This window comes from Sinocyclocheilus rhinocerous, unplaced genomic scaffold, assembly GCF_001515625.1.
Source record: "Sinocyclocheilus rhinocerous isolate Xijiao unplaced genomic scaffold, SAMN03320098_v1.1 scaffold697, whole genome shotgun sequence".
Lineage (NCBI taxonomy): Eukaryota > Metazoa > Chordata > Actinopteri > Cypriniformes > Cyprinidae > Sinocyclocheilus > Sinocyclocheilus rhinocerous.
The window spans coordinates 579686-599795 of NW_015664033.1; the positions used below are offsets into that span (position 1 = coordinate 579686).

Here is a 20110-nt window from a genome sequence, read left to right on the forward strand (position 1 = left end):
TTTAACGATGAGTGAAGTTAAGTCCTGCCCTTTAATTTTTCACATTCTAAAACCTGTTTCACTCTGAAATATGTCACAATACATAAATCAGTTCAGCCATAACTTCTGTTACATGACTTTAAGTTTGCTAAGCAAAACAGGGCACTAATTATTAATAAAAAATCTAAATGGAAAGATACAACAGAGGTTTGCTTTTGTTACATTTAAATGGACATTGCGTTTTTCTAGTTGTAAAGGTTAAAACAATGTTAAGATACTAATAAATAATAGTGTTTCGTTGGACTCGGACTCGGCTGTTTGGGACTAATAAAATACTTTTGTCTGAGTAAGAAGAGAAATATGCACAGATCAAGCACGGTTTAAAAGTTAAAACAGTCCAAAACAGCTCTAAACAAATTTTTAATGTAAGAGGATAACACGGGATGGGCATTTTCACTGGAGGAAGCATTATTATGGATTATGGATTTTTATTTATTACGGATTATTTCTTTAAAATGTAAATTAACTGCAAATCCTTAATTTGCTCACATGGCAATCTTTTATGGCATTATTTTAAGTTTTAACTAAAAGAATAACTTTTATATCAGTATGTTTTATTTTAGTGCTGTCAAACGATTAATCGCGATTAATCGCATCCAAAATAAAAGTTTTTGTTTACATGATATATGAGTGTGTACTGTGTATATTTATTATATATATATAAATACACACACATGCATGTATATATTTAAGAAAAACATGTTACGTTTATATATTAAATATTTATATGTGATATAAATTATATGAATATAAATATATACATGTAAATACATGTAAATATTTTCAAAATATATGCTGTATGTGTGTGTATTTATATATACATAATATATGTGTATATTGTGTATATTTATTATGTAAACAAAAACTTTTGAAAAAAAACGTGATTAATCGTTTGACAGCACTATTTTATTTATGTAATATTTTGAACCTTTGTTAATGAAACCAGTTAAGTTGTCTCTTATGAGAGCAGCTTCATCAGTGATGGGCTTAAGGCCTTCAGTATACACTCAGTGATGATTTTTTGTTTTTGTTTTGTTTTTTTACAGTCAAAAACATCCAGAGAGATGACACACTTAGAGTTACAAGGTAGACATCTGATTAGGTAACACCCTTTTTGTAGATTATGGAAAAGGCTTCAAATGAGCAGGATATATATGAAGCTTTTACTAAAGCTTTTACAGCTGTCTTGGACATTCAGCCATGTATACATGACAAGAATGTTAGAGTATTTACATTATTCTTCTTTCCCCTTTTTTTCTTGCAGTAAATGAATCATTTAGCACTTCGGTAAGCTGATTTTTTTGTCACTCATCTAATTTTTAATCACTGAGTTTCTGTATTTATTCTTTATATATCTAATCTTTTTTTTTCTTGTTCAAGTGGGTCACCTGTTGACGTGTTTCTCCAGCTACATAATCATTCTCCAGTCATCTGTTACTGCATCCACACTCTCTATGCATGGCACAGTGCTGTTTTTAAATCTGTGACTGGCAATGTACCTGACATGCCCACACAGCTTGTGTATTTTTCAGTTTCTAATTGTGATTGTCTTGAATGTGCCTCTGTAACTGTTATCCGTCATCTATCAGGTACATGGGATATGTTTTAAGAAATACTTTAAATAGACGTTAGAGTATTTACATTATTCTTCTTTCCCCTTTTTTTCTTGCAGTAAATGAATCATTTTAGCACTTCGGTAAGCTGATTTTTTTGTCACTCATCTAATTTTTAATCACTGAGTTTCTGTATTTATTCTTTATACATCTAATCTTTTTTTTTTCTTGTTCAAGTGGGTCACCTGTTGACGTGTTTCTCCAGCTACATAATCATTCTCCAGTCATCTGTTACTGCATCCACACTCTCTATGCATGGCACAGTGCTGTTTTTAAATCTGTGACTGGCAATGTGCCTGACATGCCCACACAGCTTGTGTATTTTTCAGTTTCTAATTGTGATTGTCTTGAATGTGCCTCTGTAACTGTTATCCGTCATCTATCAGGTACATGGGATATGTTTTAAGAAATACTTTAAATAGACCATAATTTGCAATAGAAGAAACCCCCTCTTTTTAACACTTTATTTGATTCATCTTGGTATTTATTATCATTGTTTTTATTTGATCTACTTACCCATCCCCGGTTCTCTTTGTTCTGTCTATTATATATTTTTGTTTACACAAAAATATTATAACTAGTACAGAAATTATTGGGAAAAAATCCATCCCCTTTAGCATTCAGGCCCCGAATGGTTGTACCAGACAGGGGAACGAAAAGTATTTACAGCCAAGATACCGCTGCAAAAAAGTTATATATCCTGTTGTTTTCAGGAGTTTGTATTTTATTGTATTGTTTATTTTATACGATATCTTACTATGTTTATATTTTGCTATGTTTGCGTGTAAGAGAGGACATGCATAATATATTTCTGGGTATCTCAGAGAATGTAAATTTTATGTTATTGATCTTTGTGCTTTTGTGTAAAATTGATAATTGTTTGCTGCAAAACACATCCAGTAAAACAGGAAATATGATCATGTGTATCTTAGACCTCATTAAATGGCACTAAAAAGTTATCATTAAAAAAACAAAAAACAGATGGACAGTCATTTTCATTATTTTGTGTCTTCATTACCATGAAGTAGTATATGTGTTCCCTACTATATTATATTCATATTCTCATGTAAAATAACTAGTGTTGATTTTTTTTGTTTTATCTTTTATTTAATTAAATCAGGCACCTGTCACATCCAGCACGGCACATACACATTTGCTTGCGTCATTTCTTTCTCCTTTGAGGAGTGAAGCCGTCGGTCTAAGCAAAGTACTTTTATTTTGACACCTACAAGAAAGGCTCTTCTCCTAACGCCTTGTTGAACAGCACATGCTGATATCATTATTGCATATATTGTATTGCATGTCTAAGTCTCTCAGTGAGTATATCATTCTGTAAACAAGCTGTTTGGCTTCATATCCGCGTGTTCTGCATTCGTAAGCGCTTAGTTTATCTTCATACGTTAGCAGTTAGCATGTGCGGTTGTGTCTGTGCACTCCGTGGCGCTTTGGATAGATACTAACGTTAGCTGTTCAGATTACTCACTTGAAATGTGGGTGTTGTTATAAAATGTGTTGATTTGTCCTGTACCTCCGCGTGTGTAACGTTAGTCATGGAAACAGACGCGTCTCTCCTCGGCGTTGAACTAGAGCAGAAACAGCAAGAAGAGCTGTATCAACAACTTTTGCTGCAGGTAACCGCTTTGACACAACTCCGCTAAAATTATATATGTTATGTAAGTATTATATAGGAAATTATAGTAAGTGTTATATAGGAAACGCATACTGTATTTTCGAAGCAGTGTAATAATACCTATTATTACACTTTAAAAGTCGAGTGTCACAGTAAACGTTTCATTTCATGTGCAACAAAAAAAATGCACATTTAAAGGGAAAGTTCACTCGAAAATGAAAATGCTCGTCCATATTTTGTTACGGACCTGTATTACTGACTGTTTTTTACTAAACACAAAAGTTGATTAGGGGGTTAGAGTTTAGGGACTGACAGACTCAGTCACATTGAGTTTTTTTTTGTATGGAATTGTATTTTGTATTTTGTTTTTTTTATCCAACCTTACAGACCATGGGAAAAGTGCAAAGCGAAAGTCCCCCTTCCAAAGTCATCCGTCCACAACCTGGTTAGTCTGATATTTTACAAACATTTTCTTAGGACTGGTCAGAACCATTATATTTTGAGACCTGTCTGAATTTATTATCTTTATGCCAGGCATGTGCGTGAAGACCTCCTCAATGCCAGACAAAAAGAAGGTCTTTCTGAATATCTGTCAGTCACAGGCGGTGCCGCCCCCTCCTCATCTGTCCCAGGAAGCACTCGTGGAACTACTGGAGTCAGAGGACCCGACGAGTTACAGAGTGCCCATGAGTCTCGGCGAGCCACATACAGAAGTGGACAACAGTGAGAGGCATTCACGTTTTCAAATTTACTCCATTCTCCTTTTATTATCATTTCCATAATTCAAACTGAAATGTATTGTTTTAATGCAAGGCGGAGTCTAATCTGGTTGACACCAACCATATACAGTAATGAATATAATCATAAGGACACAAACCATATAATGACTTTCATATATGTGACCCGAAACCAGTCATAAGGGTCAATTTTTTGAAATTGAGATTTATGCATCATCTGAAATAAATAAGCTTTCCATTGATGTATGGTTTGTTAGGATAGGACAATATTTGGCCGAGATACAACTATTTGAAAATCTGGAATCGGAGGGTGCAAAAAAATCTAAATATTGAGAAAATAAATTTTAAGGTTGTCCAAATGAAGTTCTAAGCAATGCATATTACTAATCATCTGAAATAAATAAGCTTTCCATTGATGTATGGTTTGTTAGGATAGGACAATATTTGGCCGAGATACAACTATTTGAAAATCTGGAATCGGAGGGTGCAAAAAAATCTAAATATTGAGAAAATAAATTTTAAGGTTGTCCAAATGAAGTTCTAAGCAATGCATATTACTAATAAAAAATTAAGTTTTGATATATGTACGGTACGGTTTTGGCTATTGCTACAAATATACCTGTGCTACTCATGACTGGTTTTGTGGTCCAGGGTCACATATGATAAGGAAGTATCAAATTCAAATATTCTTGAAGTGCATTTAAGATATTATGTTTGCCAGGCTCACAAGGCTGTACTGTGTATGATGTCGTGATCAACGATGAGTTCTTCCAGAAATGTCAGGTGTGTGTCTTATATTTGAATGTACGCACTGAAAGTACCTCGGAAATATGTGACTGCATTCATGTCTATCACTGTGACTGTTTGTACCCAACAGAAAGATACCCTGTTCCAGCAGTTTCTTATTGCAGTTTCTTTGGAGGGACTGGAAAACAAGTACAACCTTGAGTTGAGCAGAGGTCAGACTAAATACAGCAACTAACTTTTCCATTAAGGTGCAATATTTGCTGCCTGGAATTAATTTCCAGGGGCTTTTTTTTTCTTTCTTTTGTGAGGGCGATTTTTTAAAAATTACATTAAATGTATCTGTGTGTTTTGTCAATGTGTGATATGTCAGCTACGTACATTTAACCAGTTACTTCAATCATCACAATACTATAGACTGTTACCAATTACATCAACAAAAACCATCTTTACACAAATGCAGCTTCTGTTGGAACAGAAGCTGCATTTGACATGGCATTTATCTACACAGACTGCTCATGTATGTATTTACACAAAAATTGCAATGAAAATAGCTTATAAATAAAAAAAACAGAGGGTGAAGCTGCAATATCATGGCATGCATGAAGTCATTGTTATTGCTCTTGTTATTGCAGTAATGATCAATAATGTCGATTAAAGGGGTCATATGATGCTATTTTAAAGATCATTATTTTGTGTATTTGGTGTAACAGAATATGTTGACATGCTTTAATGTTCAAAAAACACATTATTTTTCAAATACTGTACATTATTGTAGGTCCTCTATGCCCCGCCTCTCTCAAACACATCGTTTTCAACAAAGCCCCCTCACATTTGGGCTGTGTTATGCAAATCTTCCCACATAGTGACATAGACATGTGGGGGCGTGTTAGAACGAGCCGTTTTAGGTAGGCGTGGTTGACTCTTAACTTTTATAAAGAATATCTCTTTGGATTTGAGACTTTAGTCTTTGCAACTTTACAGATCTTCTTTATGCACCAAGAGCTTGTAACACTCCAAAGAGAAAGGAAAACTTGAAATCGCATCATATGACCCCTTTAATAAAAAGTGTTTTTTTGGGGGGTGGGGGGGATAGCATGTCATATTCTGGCTACAGACAAAAACTAAGAACTGTTAATTAATTTATTTCATTTTACAGATTAGAAAATCGAAACGTCACATTGGTTTGTTTCAGTAGCATGAAAAACAAAATGGTTAGTCAAACTGGGAATAAATTAAATAAAGTGAGATATGCATTTTTGCTGTCTACACTGCAAAATACATCTTATGATGATAGCATTCAGCATTCAGTCAGTGAGTGTGTGCACTGAAAAACTCAAAAACACTTCTGATTGGACATTGCATTCATAAGCATCAGCAGAAACATGGGTGATTGGTTATAATGCTCAACGCTGCAAAACATGCATAAAAAGAAAACTTAAGCAACATGAGCAAATCCACTGTAAATGTAATGACACATTTGACACTTTTCACTTTAATTGTGTCAGAAATAATAAGTCTAGCTTAATTGTGTAGGGACATTTTTTTCCCCCTTATCTGGAATTTGGGGGGGCATTTTTACCCCAAGCCACCGTTAATTTCCACCATGTCCATTGATCCTATCATTTCCTTTTTTTTTTCAGATGTTACAATTTTGAAGAACAGGAAGTTCATGGGCTCCATAGCAGAACAAAATATTCGTGCCAAGAGCAAGCCTATTATCCAGGAAATTGACTCAAAGTGAGGTCTTCTTCAAAATGAGTCTTTTTGGGGTGATTGGGGTGGTGAGAAGGAAGGATCAGGTTGTGAGAAGGAAAACAAATAATACTTATTAAGAAGCCTACTAATGTACTGGAATCAGCCGTTTGTTTCAGAAAATTCAGATGTTGTTCAGAATAGAACTACATGTTAACACCAATGTCTATGGTAACATCATAAACTATAAAATTACAGTAAAACAGCGATTAAACCAACTTTACTGTTAACAATTAAAGTTTTGACACTAACAAAAGGTTTTGTAAAAAGCACATACCGCTCATGGGATAGCAGAAATACAGCGGTTACCCTGTACACAAAGCAGTACTGCGTCTGTAAATATCACTTTATTGACCGGAAAATGGCATTTGAACTTTTCTGAAGACAATCAGTTCCCTTCAAATGCATGTTAAACTTACTGCACATGAAGTAATGGGGTTCACTAGTCTATTGATTTGAAGAGAGAGTGAGAAAGCACAAGTGGTATCTGTAATACTGTGGAAAATGAGTATTTGAGAATCGATATTTATTGAAAAATCTTAATATGAAAATAAACATAATTCGGTTATATTTATTAATACACCATACACTATATTAGTGTATTTTATTAGTATTGAATTGGCCAAAATAGTGACATTCTGCAAACAGCTCTGTCAATAGATAGTAAACATTTTGCTTTCAGATAAAGGATCCGCACTCGCTGTATCTTCTTAATGACTTGTAATTTATTTTAATTTTGCAACGGAGCAATTGACAATCAAACGTTTCGGCAACAAGCCTTCTTCAGGGAATCATTTTTATTCATTTCCCAAAAATATTTGTAAAGTGTGCTACAAAACCTCCATTAATTATAACAAAAAATATATAAATGCAAACAGTGGTATAATTGAAGGTGACTTGCCTCTGAACCCAACATGAAAAGACAACTAAAATGGGCTGACATCTCTGGATCAGTATTGCAAAGGAAGGAATTTTGCTCAAAGCAGTTTTTTGTTGCCATTTGCAGCTACCATGTTTATTTTCCCGCCATACTGCCATCTGTCCCTGGAAGTAAAATCAACACAGTGGATATATAATTGCTGGACTTTGTCCACTTGGTGCTCTATCCATTGTGCTGGGTTTTAAGCATCAACACAGATGTGTTTAGTTGAAATGGAGCGGAACATTTCCAAAACAGGTATTCATTCCAGTACTGTAGATTAATCAACACATCATTACAGTCTTGCTGAGGAAATAACAGTTAGGCCTTCATGTGTTAAAAATACTCACAAAGAATCAGAAAAGTGTGCCATTTCTTATTCATGTATTCACATGTATTCATTCATTATTAAAGGGGTCATATGATGCTGCTAAAAAGAACATTATTTTGTGTATTTGGTGTAATGAAATGTGTTTATGCGGTTTAAAGTAAAAAAAAAAACATTATTTTCCACATACTGTACATTATTGTTTCTCCTCTATGCCCCGCCTTTTTGAAACGCGTCGATTTTTACAAAACTAATCGTGATTGCCCCTTTAAGACTTCTGAACAGCAAAGTTTTCAGTTATAGCTTTCTTACAACAGAAGGCCCTCTGGCAGTGTTCAAACAAGTTGGGTTATACAGCATTGTAACAAAATAAATAGTTGTTCATCATACTTGACACCAACTAGGTGTGCCTGAAGGAGGGGTGCGATTTCGATACTTTACTTTGACGTTCATTGATGTATTAGTTATTCATCATTTTCTATTAGTGCGGAAGTGGTATATTTACAGTTGAAAAATTCAATTATAGATAATAATTATCTCATCGCAAGCCCCTTGTGTGTTTGGTTCTTTAATATTTTGTCTAAAAATTGTGCTTTCAGCTACCAATAAGATTTTTATACTTACTGTTTAACACATTTTACTAAAGTGAAATAGTTTTCACAGAATGCTGCCAAATTTGTTCAAAAATCATTGACACATTCTGTCTGGACCTGTTCAGTGACACTTTGCCTGTCTGTTACTGTGCGTATGTGTCATGTGATTAGTGATTTGTCAGTGTGTGCGGTCCATCTGTGGCTCATTGCTCTTTTGTGTAGTGTGTACCTGATCCCATTCTGATTGTTAACCTGCTGAGTAGCTACACCTGGAATTCCTCTAATCACTTTGTTCTCTGTGAACAGGGAATCTGACTCCTTGCCTTCATCAACCAAACGGTACGTTTATTTGAAGTTTTTTTTATTTTTTTTTTAAATGCATTTGTAAATTGTTTGGTGTGTCCCTTTCGTGTTTTGCTGTCACTTATGTTTGACAACCCAGAGATGAGTGCAAAGACTTAGTTTTGCCCCATTTGTTATGCTCAGTGTGATATATACAATTGGTTATTGTGAGGCAGAACTTTACCTGCAATTTAATAATTTATGCCTTTATTGTGCTTTATTAACTCCAGTCCAGAGTTCAGTTTATTAGTGGAGCCCCCAAGTGGAAATGTAGAGCATCTGATCGCTGAGATCCTGCTTCCTGGAGTGGTGAGTAATGGAGGCCTGGTTTTGGACTACGTTCAACTACATGTTAACACAAAGTATGAGATTCGAGGCTTTGCCGTCTTCTTCACTAGATATCTGCTTGCTCTCTTGTTCTGGATTTGGGAGAAGACAGACTAGTGCTGAATGCTCGATCTTCTCTTTTCCACTTGGATATTTTCTTTCCCCTTCTTATTGACCAAGAAAACAGTGTTGCCCAGTTCAACACAAACACACAGGTGAGTTCTTGTCAGGATAGCATTGCCCAATTTCAGGTCTTTTTGTATTGTCTTTTTTTAACCGCTACACAATGACCACTCTTTGACCCATTATATTAGTGCTGGTGTGGATTTGCAGTATGTCTCATACAATCTTTTCCTATTTTCTTTTCAGACGCTCACAGTGACCATGCCAGTATTGTCTTCATAAAAACTATTGCAAGGCTATTACTTCATAATAAACTTCATTTTGTATACAGAAAGTGTTATGTGTGTTGCTCAATAAGATTTAATCTGTAACTAATTATATAAAGGTTGAATATATAACCAAATTATATTTAACATATATATAATATATATATAATTTATATAATTATATATGGTTTTTTTAGAGATACATTTCTGACAATGTCTCTTTTGTTGCCCTACTTTCTGCCATGGATTATTGTTACTAGGACTGTTATGTTAAGAGTTTGTTGAAGGACATTCTGTGCTCTGATGAGTGCAAAGGCTCAATGTTTGGTGCAGTCCCACACGAAATACGATTTGCATATTTTTCTTAATCAAGAACTTTGTTGGTGCTTTGATTAAAGCCCAATGCAATGTAAATAGAAGCAAACACTGCATGTTCTAGTGAAGTCACATGGAAAAAAGTTAGTATTATTGAAGTCTGGCTTGAAAGTCACAGTCTAGAGAAACTCTATTTTTAAAAAGAGCTGGAGAACCACTGAACTGGCATTGATTGGAATAAATGTCCACTGTGTAATTGTACAAATATGTGAGCAACCTAAACAAACTCTGGAAGGACTATGAACCAAATATTGATAAATAAATAAATAAATGTTCTTCAATAAAACTGTGAGTAGAAAATGTGACTAGAAAATTCATGTTCACAGAAAGAAAATAAAGTGACCATTGTAAGCCTCAAAGTTATTGTAATCTGCAGGCAAAAGATGTCCTTTTACAACAAAATAACTGAATCGTAATCTATTAAAGTCTGTTGTATTGCCATTCAGCCAAAGGCCAAGTAATTTCGCAACAAGGCAACAATTGTGCAAGCTGAACATGTTGCCTTTGACCTCACTGCATATATCAGCAACTTTTCCATCTACTGGAACTTCAATCAACTATCTGCAGGGTTAGTATTTTGGCTAATTATCTGAATTAAAAAAAGGTAGAAGGACAAACAAAACTTTCTTTTATATTCCTGACCAATACCTACAAGAAATGGGAGCCCATCCATTTACCTCTAAGTTGTCTTAGCCATTACCTTATTTTACATTGTGTCCAATAGAAAATATGTCTTCTGGGAAGAATTGTGTCTAAATCCCCTGTGTTATTTTTGTTCCCAACTGTCTCTTTGTTTTTTTCTATCTCTTTTTATATCCCTGTGTTTGTTGTGTGAGGTCATTCCCACTGTCTCCCCTAATCCCTCGTGGTGGTCATCTTTCTGTCCCAGGGTTCATTTCTAATCCATCCATGGTCCTATGCCGTAGCTGCTAACACCCTCCATCTGTCCCTGTCCTCATATAAAAACGAGCCATTGTCCCGCATTACAAAACTCTCATAATTCACGGGGACTGTCCTCTCATCCTTTGTGTGCCTGTTTATCATCCACTGTGAACCCATCCTACCATCACCAAAAGGTAAAAGTATTTTTTGTAACTTCTCAAACAATTGCATTTTTAGTAATTTCTTTCCATCTGGAGAAAAGTAATTGAATTTTCAGTATTTTTCAGAAGGTCTGTTGATTTTAAGTTCTTGTGTGCAATTACAGTATAATAATGTTAGTTATCCATTATTGTGTTTTAGTGTCCTGTACCAGACATGTGCTTATTTAGGACTCAAAAATTGATGTAATTAACTAAAGGCAGAACAGTATGTAGTTCACTAATGATGTTCATAACCTGCATACATCTTCCTGGCATAATTGCCTGTAGTAGTCTGCACTGATTTGTGCAGCGTTTGATTTAGTCTTAGACCAAATGGACTTACAAAACTATGAATAAAATTCACTTTCAGAGCAATAAAGATTCGCCGTAACTCATATAATCTCCCCCTGCGTCCTTGGCTAAAATTAACCCGTCAGAATTCTGTGGTTAATGCCGCTATGACCTCCCATAACCTTACTCGCCCCTCAAACGCCCTCTCTGTCTTCCACTTTCTCATCCTGTTGTCTCTTGCGTCTATCCCTACTTGGGTTGATCCAGAGCGAGGGACATCTTCTGTTTGTAATTTGATCCTTTCGTGCAGAAATTGCCAGACTCGTGCTCTTTAGATGCTGAGAATCTCATTAGCAAAGTAGCAGCAAGGTTGAACTGTTGAAAGGACGCTGGTTTTAGGTGGGCACTGCATGTGCTTGCAAGCCTTTGTCCAGAGACGGTAAAGTACAAGAGGTGTGGTGACAGCTACATGCCTCATAAATTCTCTCTGGCGATGACACTGTAGCTATAAATTTGTTTCAAATAGCAGTTATGATATGGCACTGATGTGAATGATGAGGCAGAGGGAAAGGAATCTGACAGCGGAATGTTAATGACTGCAATTATACAGTGTATGACAGTCATTAACTGCAATTCCTGCAATCAAATCCATAAGATTCAGTTAGAGAAAGGCCAGGTTCACAACAATCACTTAGTTGACAGTTGTGCAAAACAGAACTAGGTGCTACAGAACTAACATGTCTGAAACTGTAGTAATGGAAGAACCGAACGAAGAAAGTGTCAGAAATCGTATCTGACCCTGTCTTTGTCTGAGCATTCCCACCTGTTCCCACCCCATCAGTCTTCATATGAAGCATTCAATCAGATGTCAGCACTTTGGGACAATGGAACAATTTAGATCTGATGCTACTTTGGCTTTGTCACTCTCTCCTGCTCTCTCATCCTCTTTCTAAAGCTATTACGAAACGTTAAGCTATTTTTCGATGTACTGTCTGTCTCACTCTCGCTTTCTCTTCCTCCTTCTCTCATGCAGTTTCACCATGTCTGATGTAGAGGAGGAATATGAGTGAGTAATGTTTCTTTTTTTTCTATCATTACTGATTATCGGTCTAATAAAGCATTACATTTACTGTGATTTTTACTCATTCCTTTTCTTTTCTTTTCCTAAATGGCCTCATAGTGAACAAGCAGAGGGTGAGTAGAATTGTTCTGTTTTTTTTGCCCTCTAAAACTTCAGCTTTAGTGATTATCAGTAAATCCTTGGCATAATGTGTACCCAGAGGCCAGTTATAGATGTCTCTCGAGGCCCTGCTGAGCTTCAGTTGGTTTCACGGAGCTATGCATGAGTCTGATTGGGTGCTTAGGCTTTTCACAATGCCTTTTCCTGGAAGGGTTATTATTACAGACTGATCTGATATCATGCTGCTGTTGGCGCACATCCCTAACAAATGGTGTACACTTACATAATCCTTTGCACACACTTATTTATATACATACTCATATTCTCTCCTGATTGTCCTCACGTGCTCTCTTGATATTCACTTATGTTTTCCTTTTCCTCCATCATCTTGTCATTGTGGTTTGTTTATTTGTGAGAAGCAGAGGAGGAGGAGGCTGCAGAGGATGCAGGAGCAGGTAAAATAATACCTCATCAAGAGTTCAAAACAAAGTCTCTTTAAAGTCGATTAGAAAATAATAGGCCGTACACAATTAAATATTACAAAATATGAGATAGTATGTAATGCAGAAAGCGACACCAGCCGAAATAGTGTGAAAGTGAGGCAGCAGCTGTAAAATTCAGCACAAAGTCACATGACTGGGAGTAGAGCTTCAATCACGCGCCGAATGTCTCATCACACTGTTTTGGGATTATTTCCACTGATTATGTTCATAACTGTATGTACATTATTACGTTACATGTGAATCAAAATTAACTAGAAATAATCTGTAAAATTAAAGGAACACTCCACTATTTTTGAAAATAGGCTAATTTTCCAACTCCCCTAGAGTTAAACAGTTGAGTTTTACCGTTTTCAAATCCATTCAGCCGATCTCCGGGTCTGGCGGTAGCACTTTTAGCTGCAGCTTAGCATAGATCATTGAATCTGATTAGACCGTTAGCATCTCGCTCAAAAATGACCAAAGAGTTTTGGAGTGTTCCTTTAAAGCTGCACCTCTGTTTCTGCAGCCATCATTTGTGATGTACTGAAAATGTATGGTCCAAAAACGCACATACAAAAATAGGCAATAGTTCTCTAGTTCATATTTTCAGATGAAGGTAAATATATCTTTCTTGATGTTCATGACAGACAAAGTACTTGAGGACTTGTAATACATAATAGAAAGAAATAGAAATAAAAGAGAAGTGGATTGCTGAAGTAATCAGCTGCAATGTAATGATTGGCAAAATGTAAACTTTCCACAATATTTTTGAGTAATGTAATAATGTTAATAAAATTGATAATAAAATTTGATCTGGTTTTAATAATAGTATGGTAGGCTAATAAAAACATAGTAAATTAGTATATTGATGTAAAAAAAAAAAAGTCAAAATCCACATTCGATCAAAACACATACTTTATCCTGTTTAAAAGAAGACATGCAGAAACGGAGCAAGAGGAAGGCAAATAAGGACAGATAAGGATTACTGAGGACTGAATGCCAAGATTCTCTGTCTCTGTTAAAGATATTGATATGTTTGATTTGTTTTCATGTTTATTTGTTGAGTCTATATTACAGAACAGCAGGAGTATACAGACTATCAAGGTACTTGATACAAAGACATGCACCACCAGAATGGCATGTAAAATATAAACCTTAGGGAAGATTGTGCATGTAACATGCATTTTTAGTATTGTGTGTAAGGGCTGTGTTATATTTAATAAATCACGTAGTCAGTAATTTGAAATATAACTTCATTTTAGACATGTGTAATGCAAATATATGGTGTGTTTTTGTAAACATTTGGCTGCACACTGTGGAACACATTACATTTTTTTTTCTAATGAAATGAGTGCGAGAGTAGGTTGCATGCCCAGTCACACAATAAGAAATTGGATTGGAGATTTGCATTATGTCTGAACAGTATTTTTTTTTTCACACATCGTTATTATTTGTCAAATGTCTGCTTATCTACTAATTTTTTGACCATGTTATTTCCACGTCGCCCATTGTTCTCTGTTGTTAATATGTTCTTGTATTTTTTCATCAGAGGAGACTCAGGAAGAAGGTGAGGGATTTTAGTTGAAAATATTTACTTTGACTCTTTTTTTTATATATATAGATTAGTGGGAAGAGGCTCTAAATATCTGATCAAATTCAACTTTTGCGGCTCTTTTGTGTTACTCGCCAGACTGACATGTTTTTTCCCAACCCAAAATGTTATATTAACTGTAATAAATCACTGAAGAGTTCTTAAAGGAACCCTGTGACAGCTGTGTCCTTTAGTCTTGTGTTGCATCAGAGGGACCAGCTTTATTTAAAAGAATTTCCAGATATTTATAAAATGGGAAAATGTCAAAACGAGGCAGAAAAACATATTTTATACAACCAGTGTAATTCAGTATGACGCCCCACAAAAGTCAGCAAGACTAGTGGACTATTGTACAGTTGTGTGTGAATAGGAAGGGCTTTATGACTACGTTTGAAAAGAACTTCCTTGTTTCTTTTTTCCCTGTTCGTTGCACCCTTTTGCAGAGGAGGAAAGACCCCGGCCCAAGTAAGTGTTCAGACTCTTCACAAGCATGCTCTGCATTTTCCTAATGTCTTCTTGCACTCATTCCCCTCAATCTCGTGCTAATTCCCCTTTCTCACACAGGCCAATGGTTCCACAACTTGCCCCTCCAAAGATTCCAGAGGGTGAGCGGGTTGATTTCGATGTAAGTGCCAATTCACTGCAGTATTTCAGTCCAGTTCAGTTCATCTGTTTAAAATTAACTGGAAACTGAGAAAATGCAGTGTTCACTTTTTTTCCCACCATGCAGGGTAAATGTTTATATGGTGTGTTCAATGAAGACATGAAAACATACCATTGTGTGTTTTAAGCTGTTTAGACTTTATGAAAATCTATATAATTTCCTCTCTCAGGATATTCACAGAAAAAGGATGGAGAAGGACTTTCTGGAGTTGCAGACTTTAATTGATGTCCACTTTGAGCAGAGGAAGAAAGAGGAGGAAGAACTGATCGGTCTGAAGGAGAGAATTGTAATTCCTGATCTTGATCATCTCAGTTTTTTCAAAAAACTTTCTGTACTCTATTTTCTCTTTGCTTTGCACTAATTGTCGGCCATTTGGTCCTCAGGAGCGGCGGCGGGCAGAAAGAGCAGAGCAGCAGCGTGTTAGAGCGGAGAAAGAAAGAGACCGACAGACGAGGATTGCGGTAAATCAGAAATGAAACGTAAAATGCTCTCTAAGTCGTATGTGGAATTTAATACAGAACACTTGCAAGATAAAATCGATGTGAAATGTATTATCTACGCTCTCGCATCAGGAAGAGCGTCAGAGGAAAGAGGATGAGGAGGCTAAGAAGAGAGCAGAAGACGAGGCCAAGAAGAAGAAGGTTTTGTCCAATATGGGGGCAAACTTTGGTGGCTTCTTAGCCAAGGTAAGTTACTGTTGTGTACATGTTTCTTACCATACGTACATTAATAATGCTTGTACAGTGCATATGCATTTTTGTGTTGTAGGCAGAGCAGAAACGGGGGAAGCGTCTTACGGGACGAGAGATCAAGAGAAAGACTCTTTCAGAGAGGCGCTCTCCTCTTGGCATCGAAAATCTGCGAGAAGATGGGTTGAGGTAACCACCCACATACTCATCCAAATACAGTCATATGTTTATCGTTATTCAAGATGTGCACAGGATGTTTAATTTTACATTGAAAAGTGTGTTCCTTTTTAGACTCAAATTTTTTCCCCCCATGCTCCATGAATAGGTGTCTATTCAAACCTGACAGTTTTGCATCATATCTGTTCCTTACTCCCACAAAACAGGCAGCGAGCTCAGGAGATGTGGAACTGGGTTTTCCAGCTGGAGTCAGAGAAGTTTGACCTCTTGGATCAAATGAAGAGACAGAAGTATGAGGTGTGGTGATTTGAGTCACCGAGAGAGAATCTAGGTGTAGGCATCTAATGAAGGATTATACAGTATTAAATCTGTCTGTGTTTGTGTTGGTGAATACTAATCTGTGCTCGGTTGAATTAGAGGAAAACCGAAAGAGTGAAAAGACAGTGAAAGTGCCAAAAAATGTATTTATCTGAACGTTGCTTCCTTCTCAACAGATTGTTGTTCTGCTGAACAGGATTTCTCATGCTCAAAAGTTGTAAGTCACATTAAGTTACTTAGTATATTGTTTTTTTTTTTATCAGATTTTTTAACACTTGGATGCATTCACTTGCCAACTTTGTAAATGGTTATCAAGAAAAACTGGGAATCATACACTTAAATGACTGAGGAACACACACGCGCGCACATACACGAGCGCGCGCACACACACACACACACGCACACATACACACACACAGAGACATTCAAGTCCAAACACAACTCACTCAGAAAAATTCGCCTCATTGCAAGAAGTCAAATGAAAACAATATGAGTTCATATGTTTGACATTCTCAGACTGGATAAAATCATAGTGTGAGGCTAAACAATCGGAGTCATCACAGACTACGACAGGGCCGGCGCCAAGGTGGGGCATTCATGGGCCTTGCCCTCCCCTCTCCTCCCCTTCTTGCTGAACGTGATCAATTTTAAAAGCGAAAGTGAAAGCAAAAAAAAAAAAACGTGTGCATACACTCTTAAAAATAAAGGTGCTTCACGATGCCATAGAAGAACCTTTTTGTCTAAATGGTTCCATAAAGAACCTTTAACATCTGAAGAACCTTTCTGTTTCACAAAAGGTTCTTTGTGGTGAAAGAAGATTCTTCAGATTATAAAAAGGTAAGAAAGAAATGGTTCTTTAAATAACCTTTGACCGAATGGTTCTTTGTGGAAACAAAAATGGTTCTTTTATGGCATCGCTGTGAAGAACCTTTTAACGGCGGCGGGCAGAAAGAGCAGAGCAGCAGCGTGTTAGAGCGGAGAAAGAAAGAGACCGACAGACGAGGATTGCGGTAAATCAGAAATGAAACGTAAAATGCTCTCTAAGTCGTATGTGGAATTTAATACAGAACACTTGCAAGATAAAATCGATGTGAAATGTATTATCTACGCTCTCGCATCAGGAAGAGCGTCAGAGGAAAGAGGATGAGGAGGCTAAGAAGAGAGCAGAAGACGAGGCCAAGAAGAAGAAGGTTTTGTCCAATATGGGGGCAAACTTTGGTGGCTTCTTAGCCAAGGTAAGTTACTGTTGTGTACATGTTTCTTACCATACGTACATTAATAATGCTTGTACAGTGCATATGCATTTTTGTGTTGTAGGCAGAGCAGAAACGGGGGAAGCGTCTTACGGGACGAGAGATCAAGAGAAAGACTCTTTCAGAGAGGCGCTCTCCTCTTGGCATCGAAAATCTGCGAGAAGATGGGTTGAGGTAACCACCCACATACTCATCCAAATACAGTCATATGTTTATCGTTATTCAAGATGTGCACAGGATGTTTAATTTTACATTGAAAAGTGTGTTCCTTTTTAGACTCAAATTTTTCCCCCCATGCTCCATGAATAGGTGTCTATTCAAACCTGACAGTTTTGCATCATATCTGTTCCTTACTCCCACAAAACAGGCAGCGAGCTCAGGAGATGTGGAACTGGGTTTTCCAGCTGGAGTCAGAGAAGTTTGACCTCTTGGATCAAATGAAGAGACAGAAGTATGAGGTGTGGTGATTTGAGTCACCGAGAGAGAATCTAGGTGTAGGCATCTAATGAAGGATTATACAGTATTAAATCTGTCTGTGTTTGTGTTGGTGAATACTAATCTGTGCTCGGTTGAATTAGAGGAAAACCGAAAGAGTGAAAAGACAGTGAAAGTGCCAAAAAATGTATTTATCTGAACGTTGCTTCCTTCTCAACAGATTGTTGTTCTGCTGAACAGGATTTCTCATGCTCAAAAGTTGTAAGTCACATTAAGTTACTTAGTATATTGTTTTTTTTTTTATCAGATTTTTTAACACTTGGATGCATTCACTTGCCAACTTTGTAAATGGTTATCAAGAAAAACTGGGAATCATACACTTAAATGACTGAGGAACACACACGCGCGCACATACACGAGCGCGCGCACACACACACGCACACATACACACACACACAGACATTCAAGTCCAAACACAACTCGCTCAGAAAAATTCGCCTCATTGCAAGAAGTCAAATGAAAACAATATGAGTTCATATGTTTGACATTCTCAGACTGGATAAAATCATAGTGTGAGGCTAAACAATCGGAGTCATCACAGACTACGCCAGGGCCGGCGCCAAGGTGGGGCATTCATGGGCCTTGCCCTCCCCTCTCCTCCCCTTCTTGCTGAACGTGATCAATTTTAAAAGCGAAAGTGAAAGCAAAAAAAAAAAAACGTGTGCATACACTCTTAAAAATAAAGGTGCTTCACGATGCCATAGAAGAACCTTTTTGTCTAAATGGTTCCATAAAGAACCTTTAACATCTGAAGAACCTTTCTGTTTCACAAAAGGTTCTTTGTGGTGAAAGAAGATTCTTCAGATTATAAAAAGGTAAGAAAGAAATGGTTCTTTAAATAACCTTTGACCGAATGGTTCTTTGTGGAAACAAAAATGGTTCTTTTATGGCATCGCTGTGAAGAACCTTTAAAGCACCTTTATTTTTAAGAGTGTACAACTGTGACATCCGAAAGCTGTAAAAACTGACTGCTCAAATTCTGTGGTCTGGCTCTGACTTTTGGCAACTAGTGTCGACTCCACCAGACTGCAAATCAGTGCAAAAAGCTAGGCAAAAGTTGTATAGTGTGTTTCAAACTTAAAGGGATAGTCCACCCAAAAATGAATATTCTGTCATCTGTAACTCACCCTTATTTTGTCCAGTAAGCCTGTATGCATTTATTTATTTATTTTCTGCTGAACACAAAAGAAGAGATTTTGAAGAATATTGATAACCAAACAGTTTTGGTTCCTGTTGACTTCCATTGTATTTGTGCATACATTCAAAGTCAATAGGAACGGAAACGGTTTTGTCACCAACATACCATCTTTTGGTATGGTTTCACAGAAGAAAGAAATCATCTAGGTTTTGGAGTTAATGTTGATGACAGAATTTTTAATTTTGGACGAACCAACCCTTATTTCTTAAGCATTTTTCTTCAGTGAAAAAATATTTGAAAAAAGTCCATAGAAATCTGTCTCAGTTATGCTCATGTCTCACCTCTCTCTTTATCACAGCAAAAAAGGCCATGGTAAAGGAAAGGTTGGAGGTCGCTGGAAATAAGAAATTGGGAAAATAATGAAAAGACACCATGGATGCTTTTACTTTTGACTCTTCTGACAATTTCACAGCCTCTGCAAAAGAATTATATTTCTGAATGTATTCAAAACTCTCAGATCTGATGTGCTTGGATTAGATGAATCACTTCTGTATTATTTTCATTCGTAAGGCACTTTGGAAAAAGTGTCTGCTAAATTAATAAATGTAAATGAAAAAATGCATCTGAATCATAATTTATTCTTTGCAAAGCAGACTGCTAATGCATCAGAAACTAATTTCCTCCTAAAGGGAAGAGGAATGTGTGTTGAGGAAATGAAAATAAGTTGTGTGTCAGACTGAAGTGGCTTTGACTTCATTTAAAGATGTCTGTCTTCATTCATAGTGTTTAAAACATGGCCTGAGAATCCTGTTTTCATGATGCTGCACAAAAATTGTGGTCTCCAGTTCACATGCCTCGCCATTAATAGCACAAGTCATTTCCTTAAATGTACTTTCCTACATGTCTTTTGGTCAGTTTTCATTAGGTTTGCTGAAGTAAAATGGGATGTTATCAAGGAA

At 36.5% G+C, this 20110-nt stretch overlaps 3 protein-coding genes across 13 annotated transcripts in view; all 3 read left to right on the plus strand.

The window, feature by feature from the left end:
- LOC107729571 (uncharacterized) overlaps window positions 1-2632 on the plus strand; it is an 18726-nt gene extending 16094 nt beyond the window's left edge. For 3 of the 6 annotated variants that reach the window (XM_016540142.1, XM_016540147.1, XM_016540143.1), the window contains 3 exons: window positions 1086-1125; window positions 1304-1326; window positions 1420-1544. In XM_016540142.1, coding sequence (XP_016395628.1) covers window positions 1086-1125; window positions 1304-1326; window positions 1420-1434 — 78 coding nt within the window. In that variant the 3' untranslated portion in view covers window positions 1435-1544. Of the gene's footprint in view, window positions 1-1085; window positions 1142-1303; window positions 1327-1419; window positions 1545-1711; window positions 1736-1829 lie in introns of those variants that run through there. The other 3 variants (XM_016540145.1, XM_016540146.1, XM_016540144.1) reach the window with 3 other exon arrangements.
- A 235-nt stretch (window positions 2633-2867) lies between these two features.
- On the plus strand, window positions 2868-10861 carry LOC107729529 (PIH1 domain-containing protein 1). 3 transcript variants are annotated; one of them, XM_016540076.1, is made up of 11 exons: window positions 2868-2968; window positions 3201-3283; window positions 3670-3727; window positions 3817-4005; window positions 4741-4802; window positions 4897-4978; window positions 6407-6503; window positions 8665-8697; window positions 8931-9009; window positions 9099-9242; window positions 10681-10861. In XM_016540076.1, exons 1-11 carry the CDS (start codon window positions 2920-2922, stop codon window positions 10789-10791), a joined length of 987 nt encoding a protein of 328 aa, XP_016395562.1. In that variant the 5' UTR covers window positions 2868-2919; the 3' UTR covers window positions 10792-10861. The 3 variants fall into 3 exon arrangements, with proteins under 3 accessions (XP_016395562.1, XP_016395564.1, XP_016395563.1); XM_016540078.1 differs by lacking the exon at window positions 10681-10861 and adding an exon at window positions 9397-9484; XM_016540077.1 differs by lacking the exon at window positions 2868-2968 and having other exon boundaries at window positions 3035-3283.
- On the plus strand, window positions 10785-19742 carry LOC107729530 (troponin T, slow skeletal muscle-like). 4 transcript variants are annotated; one of them, XM_016540079.1, is made up of 15 exons: window positions 10785-10867; window positions 12198-12230; window positions 12345-12358; window positions 12764-12799; window positions 13904-13930; window positions 14376-14393; window positions 14861-14882; window positions 14982-15042; window positions 15251-15367; window positions 15465-15542; window positions 15654-15767; window positions 15850-15959; window positions 16154-16244; window positions 16442-16482; window positions 19510-19742. In XM_016540079.1, the coding sequence occupies exons 2-15, from the start codon at window positions 12205-12207 to the stop codon at window positions 19553-19555; spliced, it is 801 nt and encodes a 266-aa protein (XP_016395565.1). In that variant the 5' UTR covers window positions 10785-10867; window positions 12198-12204; the 3' UTR covers window positions 19556-19742. The 4 variants fall into 4 exon arrangements, with proteins under 4 accessions (XP_016395565.1, XP_016395566.1, XP_016395567.1 ...); XM_016540080.1 differs by lacking the exon at window positions 16442-16482 and adding an exon at window positions 18174-18214; XM_016540081.1 differs by having other exon boundaries at window positions 12767-12799.
- The last annotated feature ends 368 nt before the right edge of the window (window positions 19743-20110 follow it).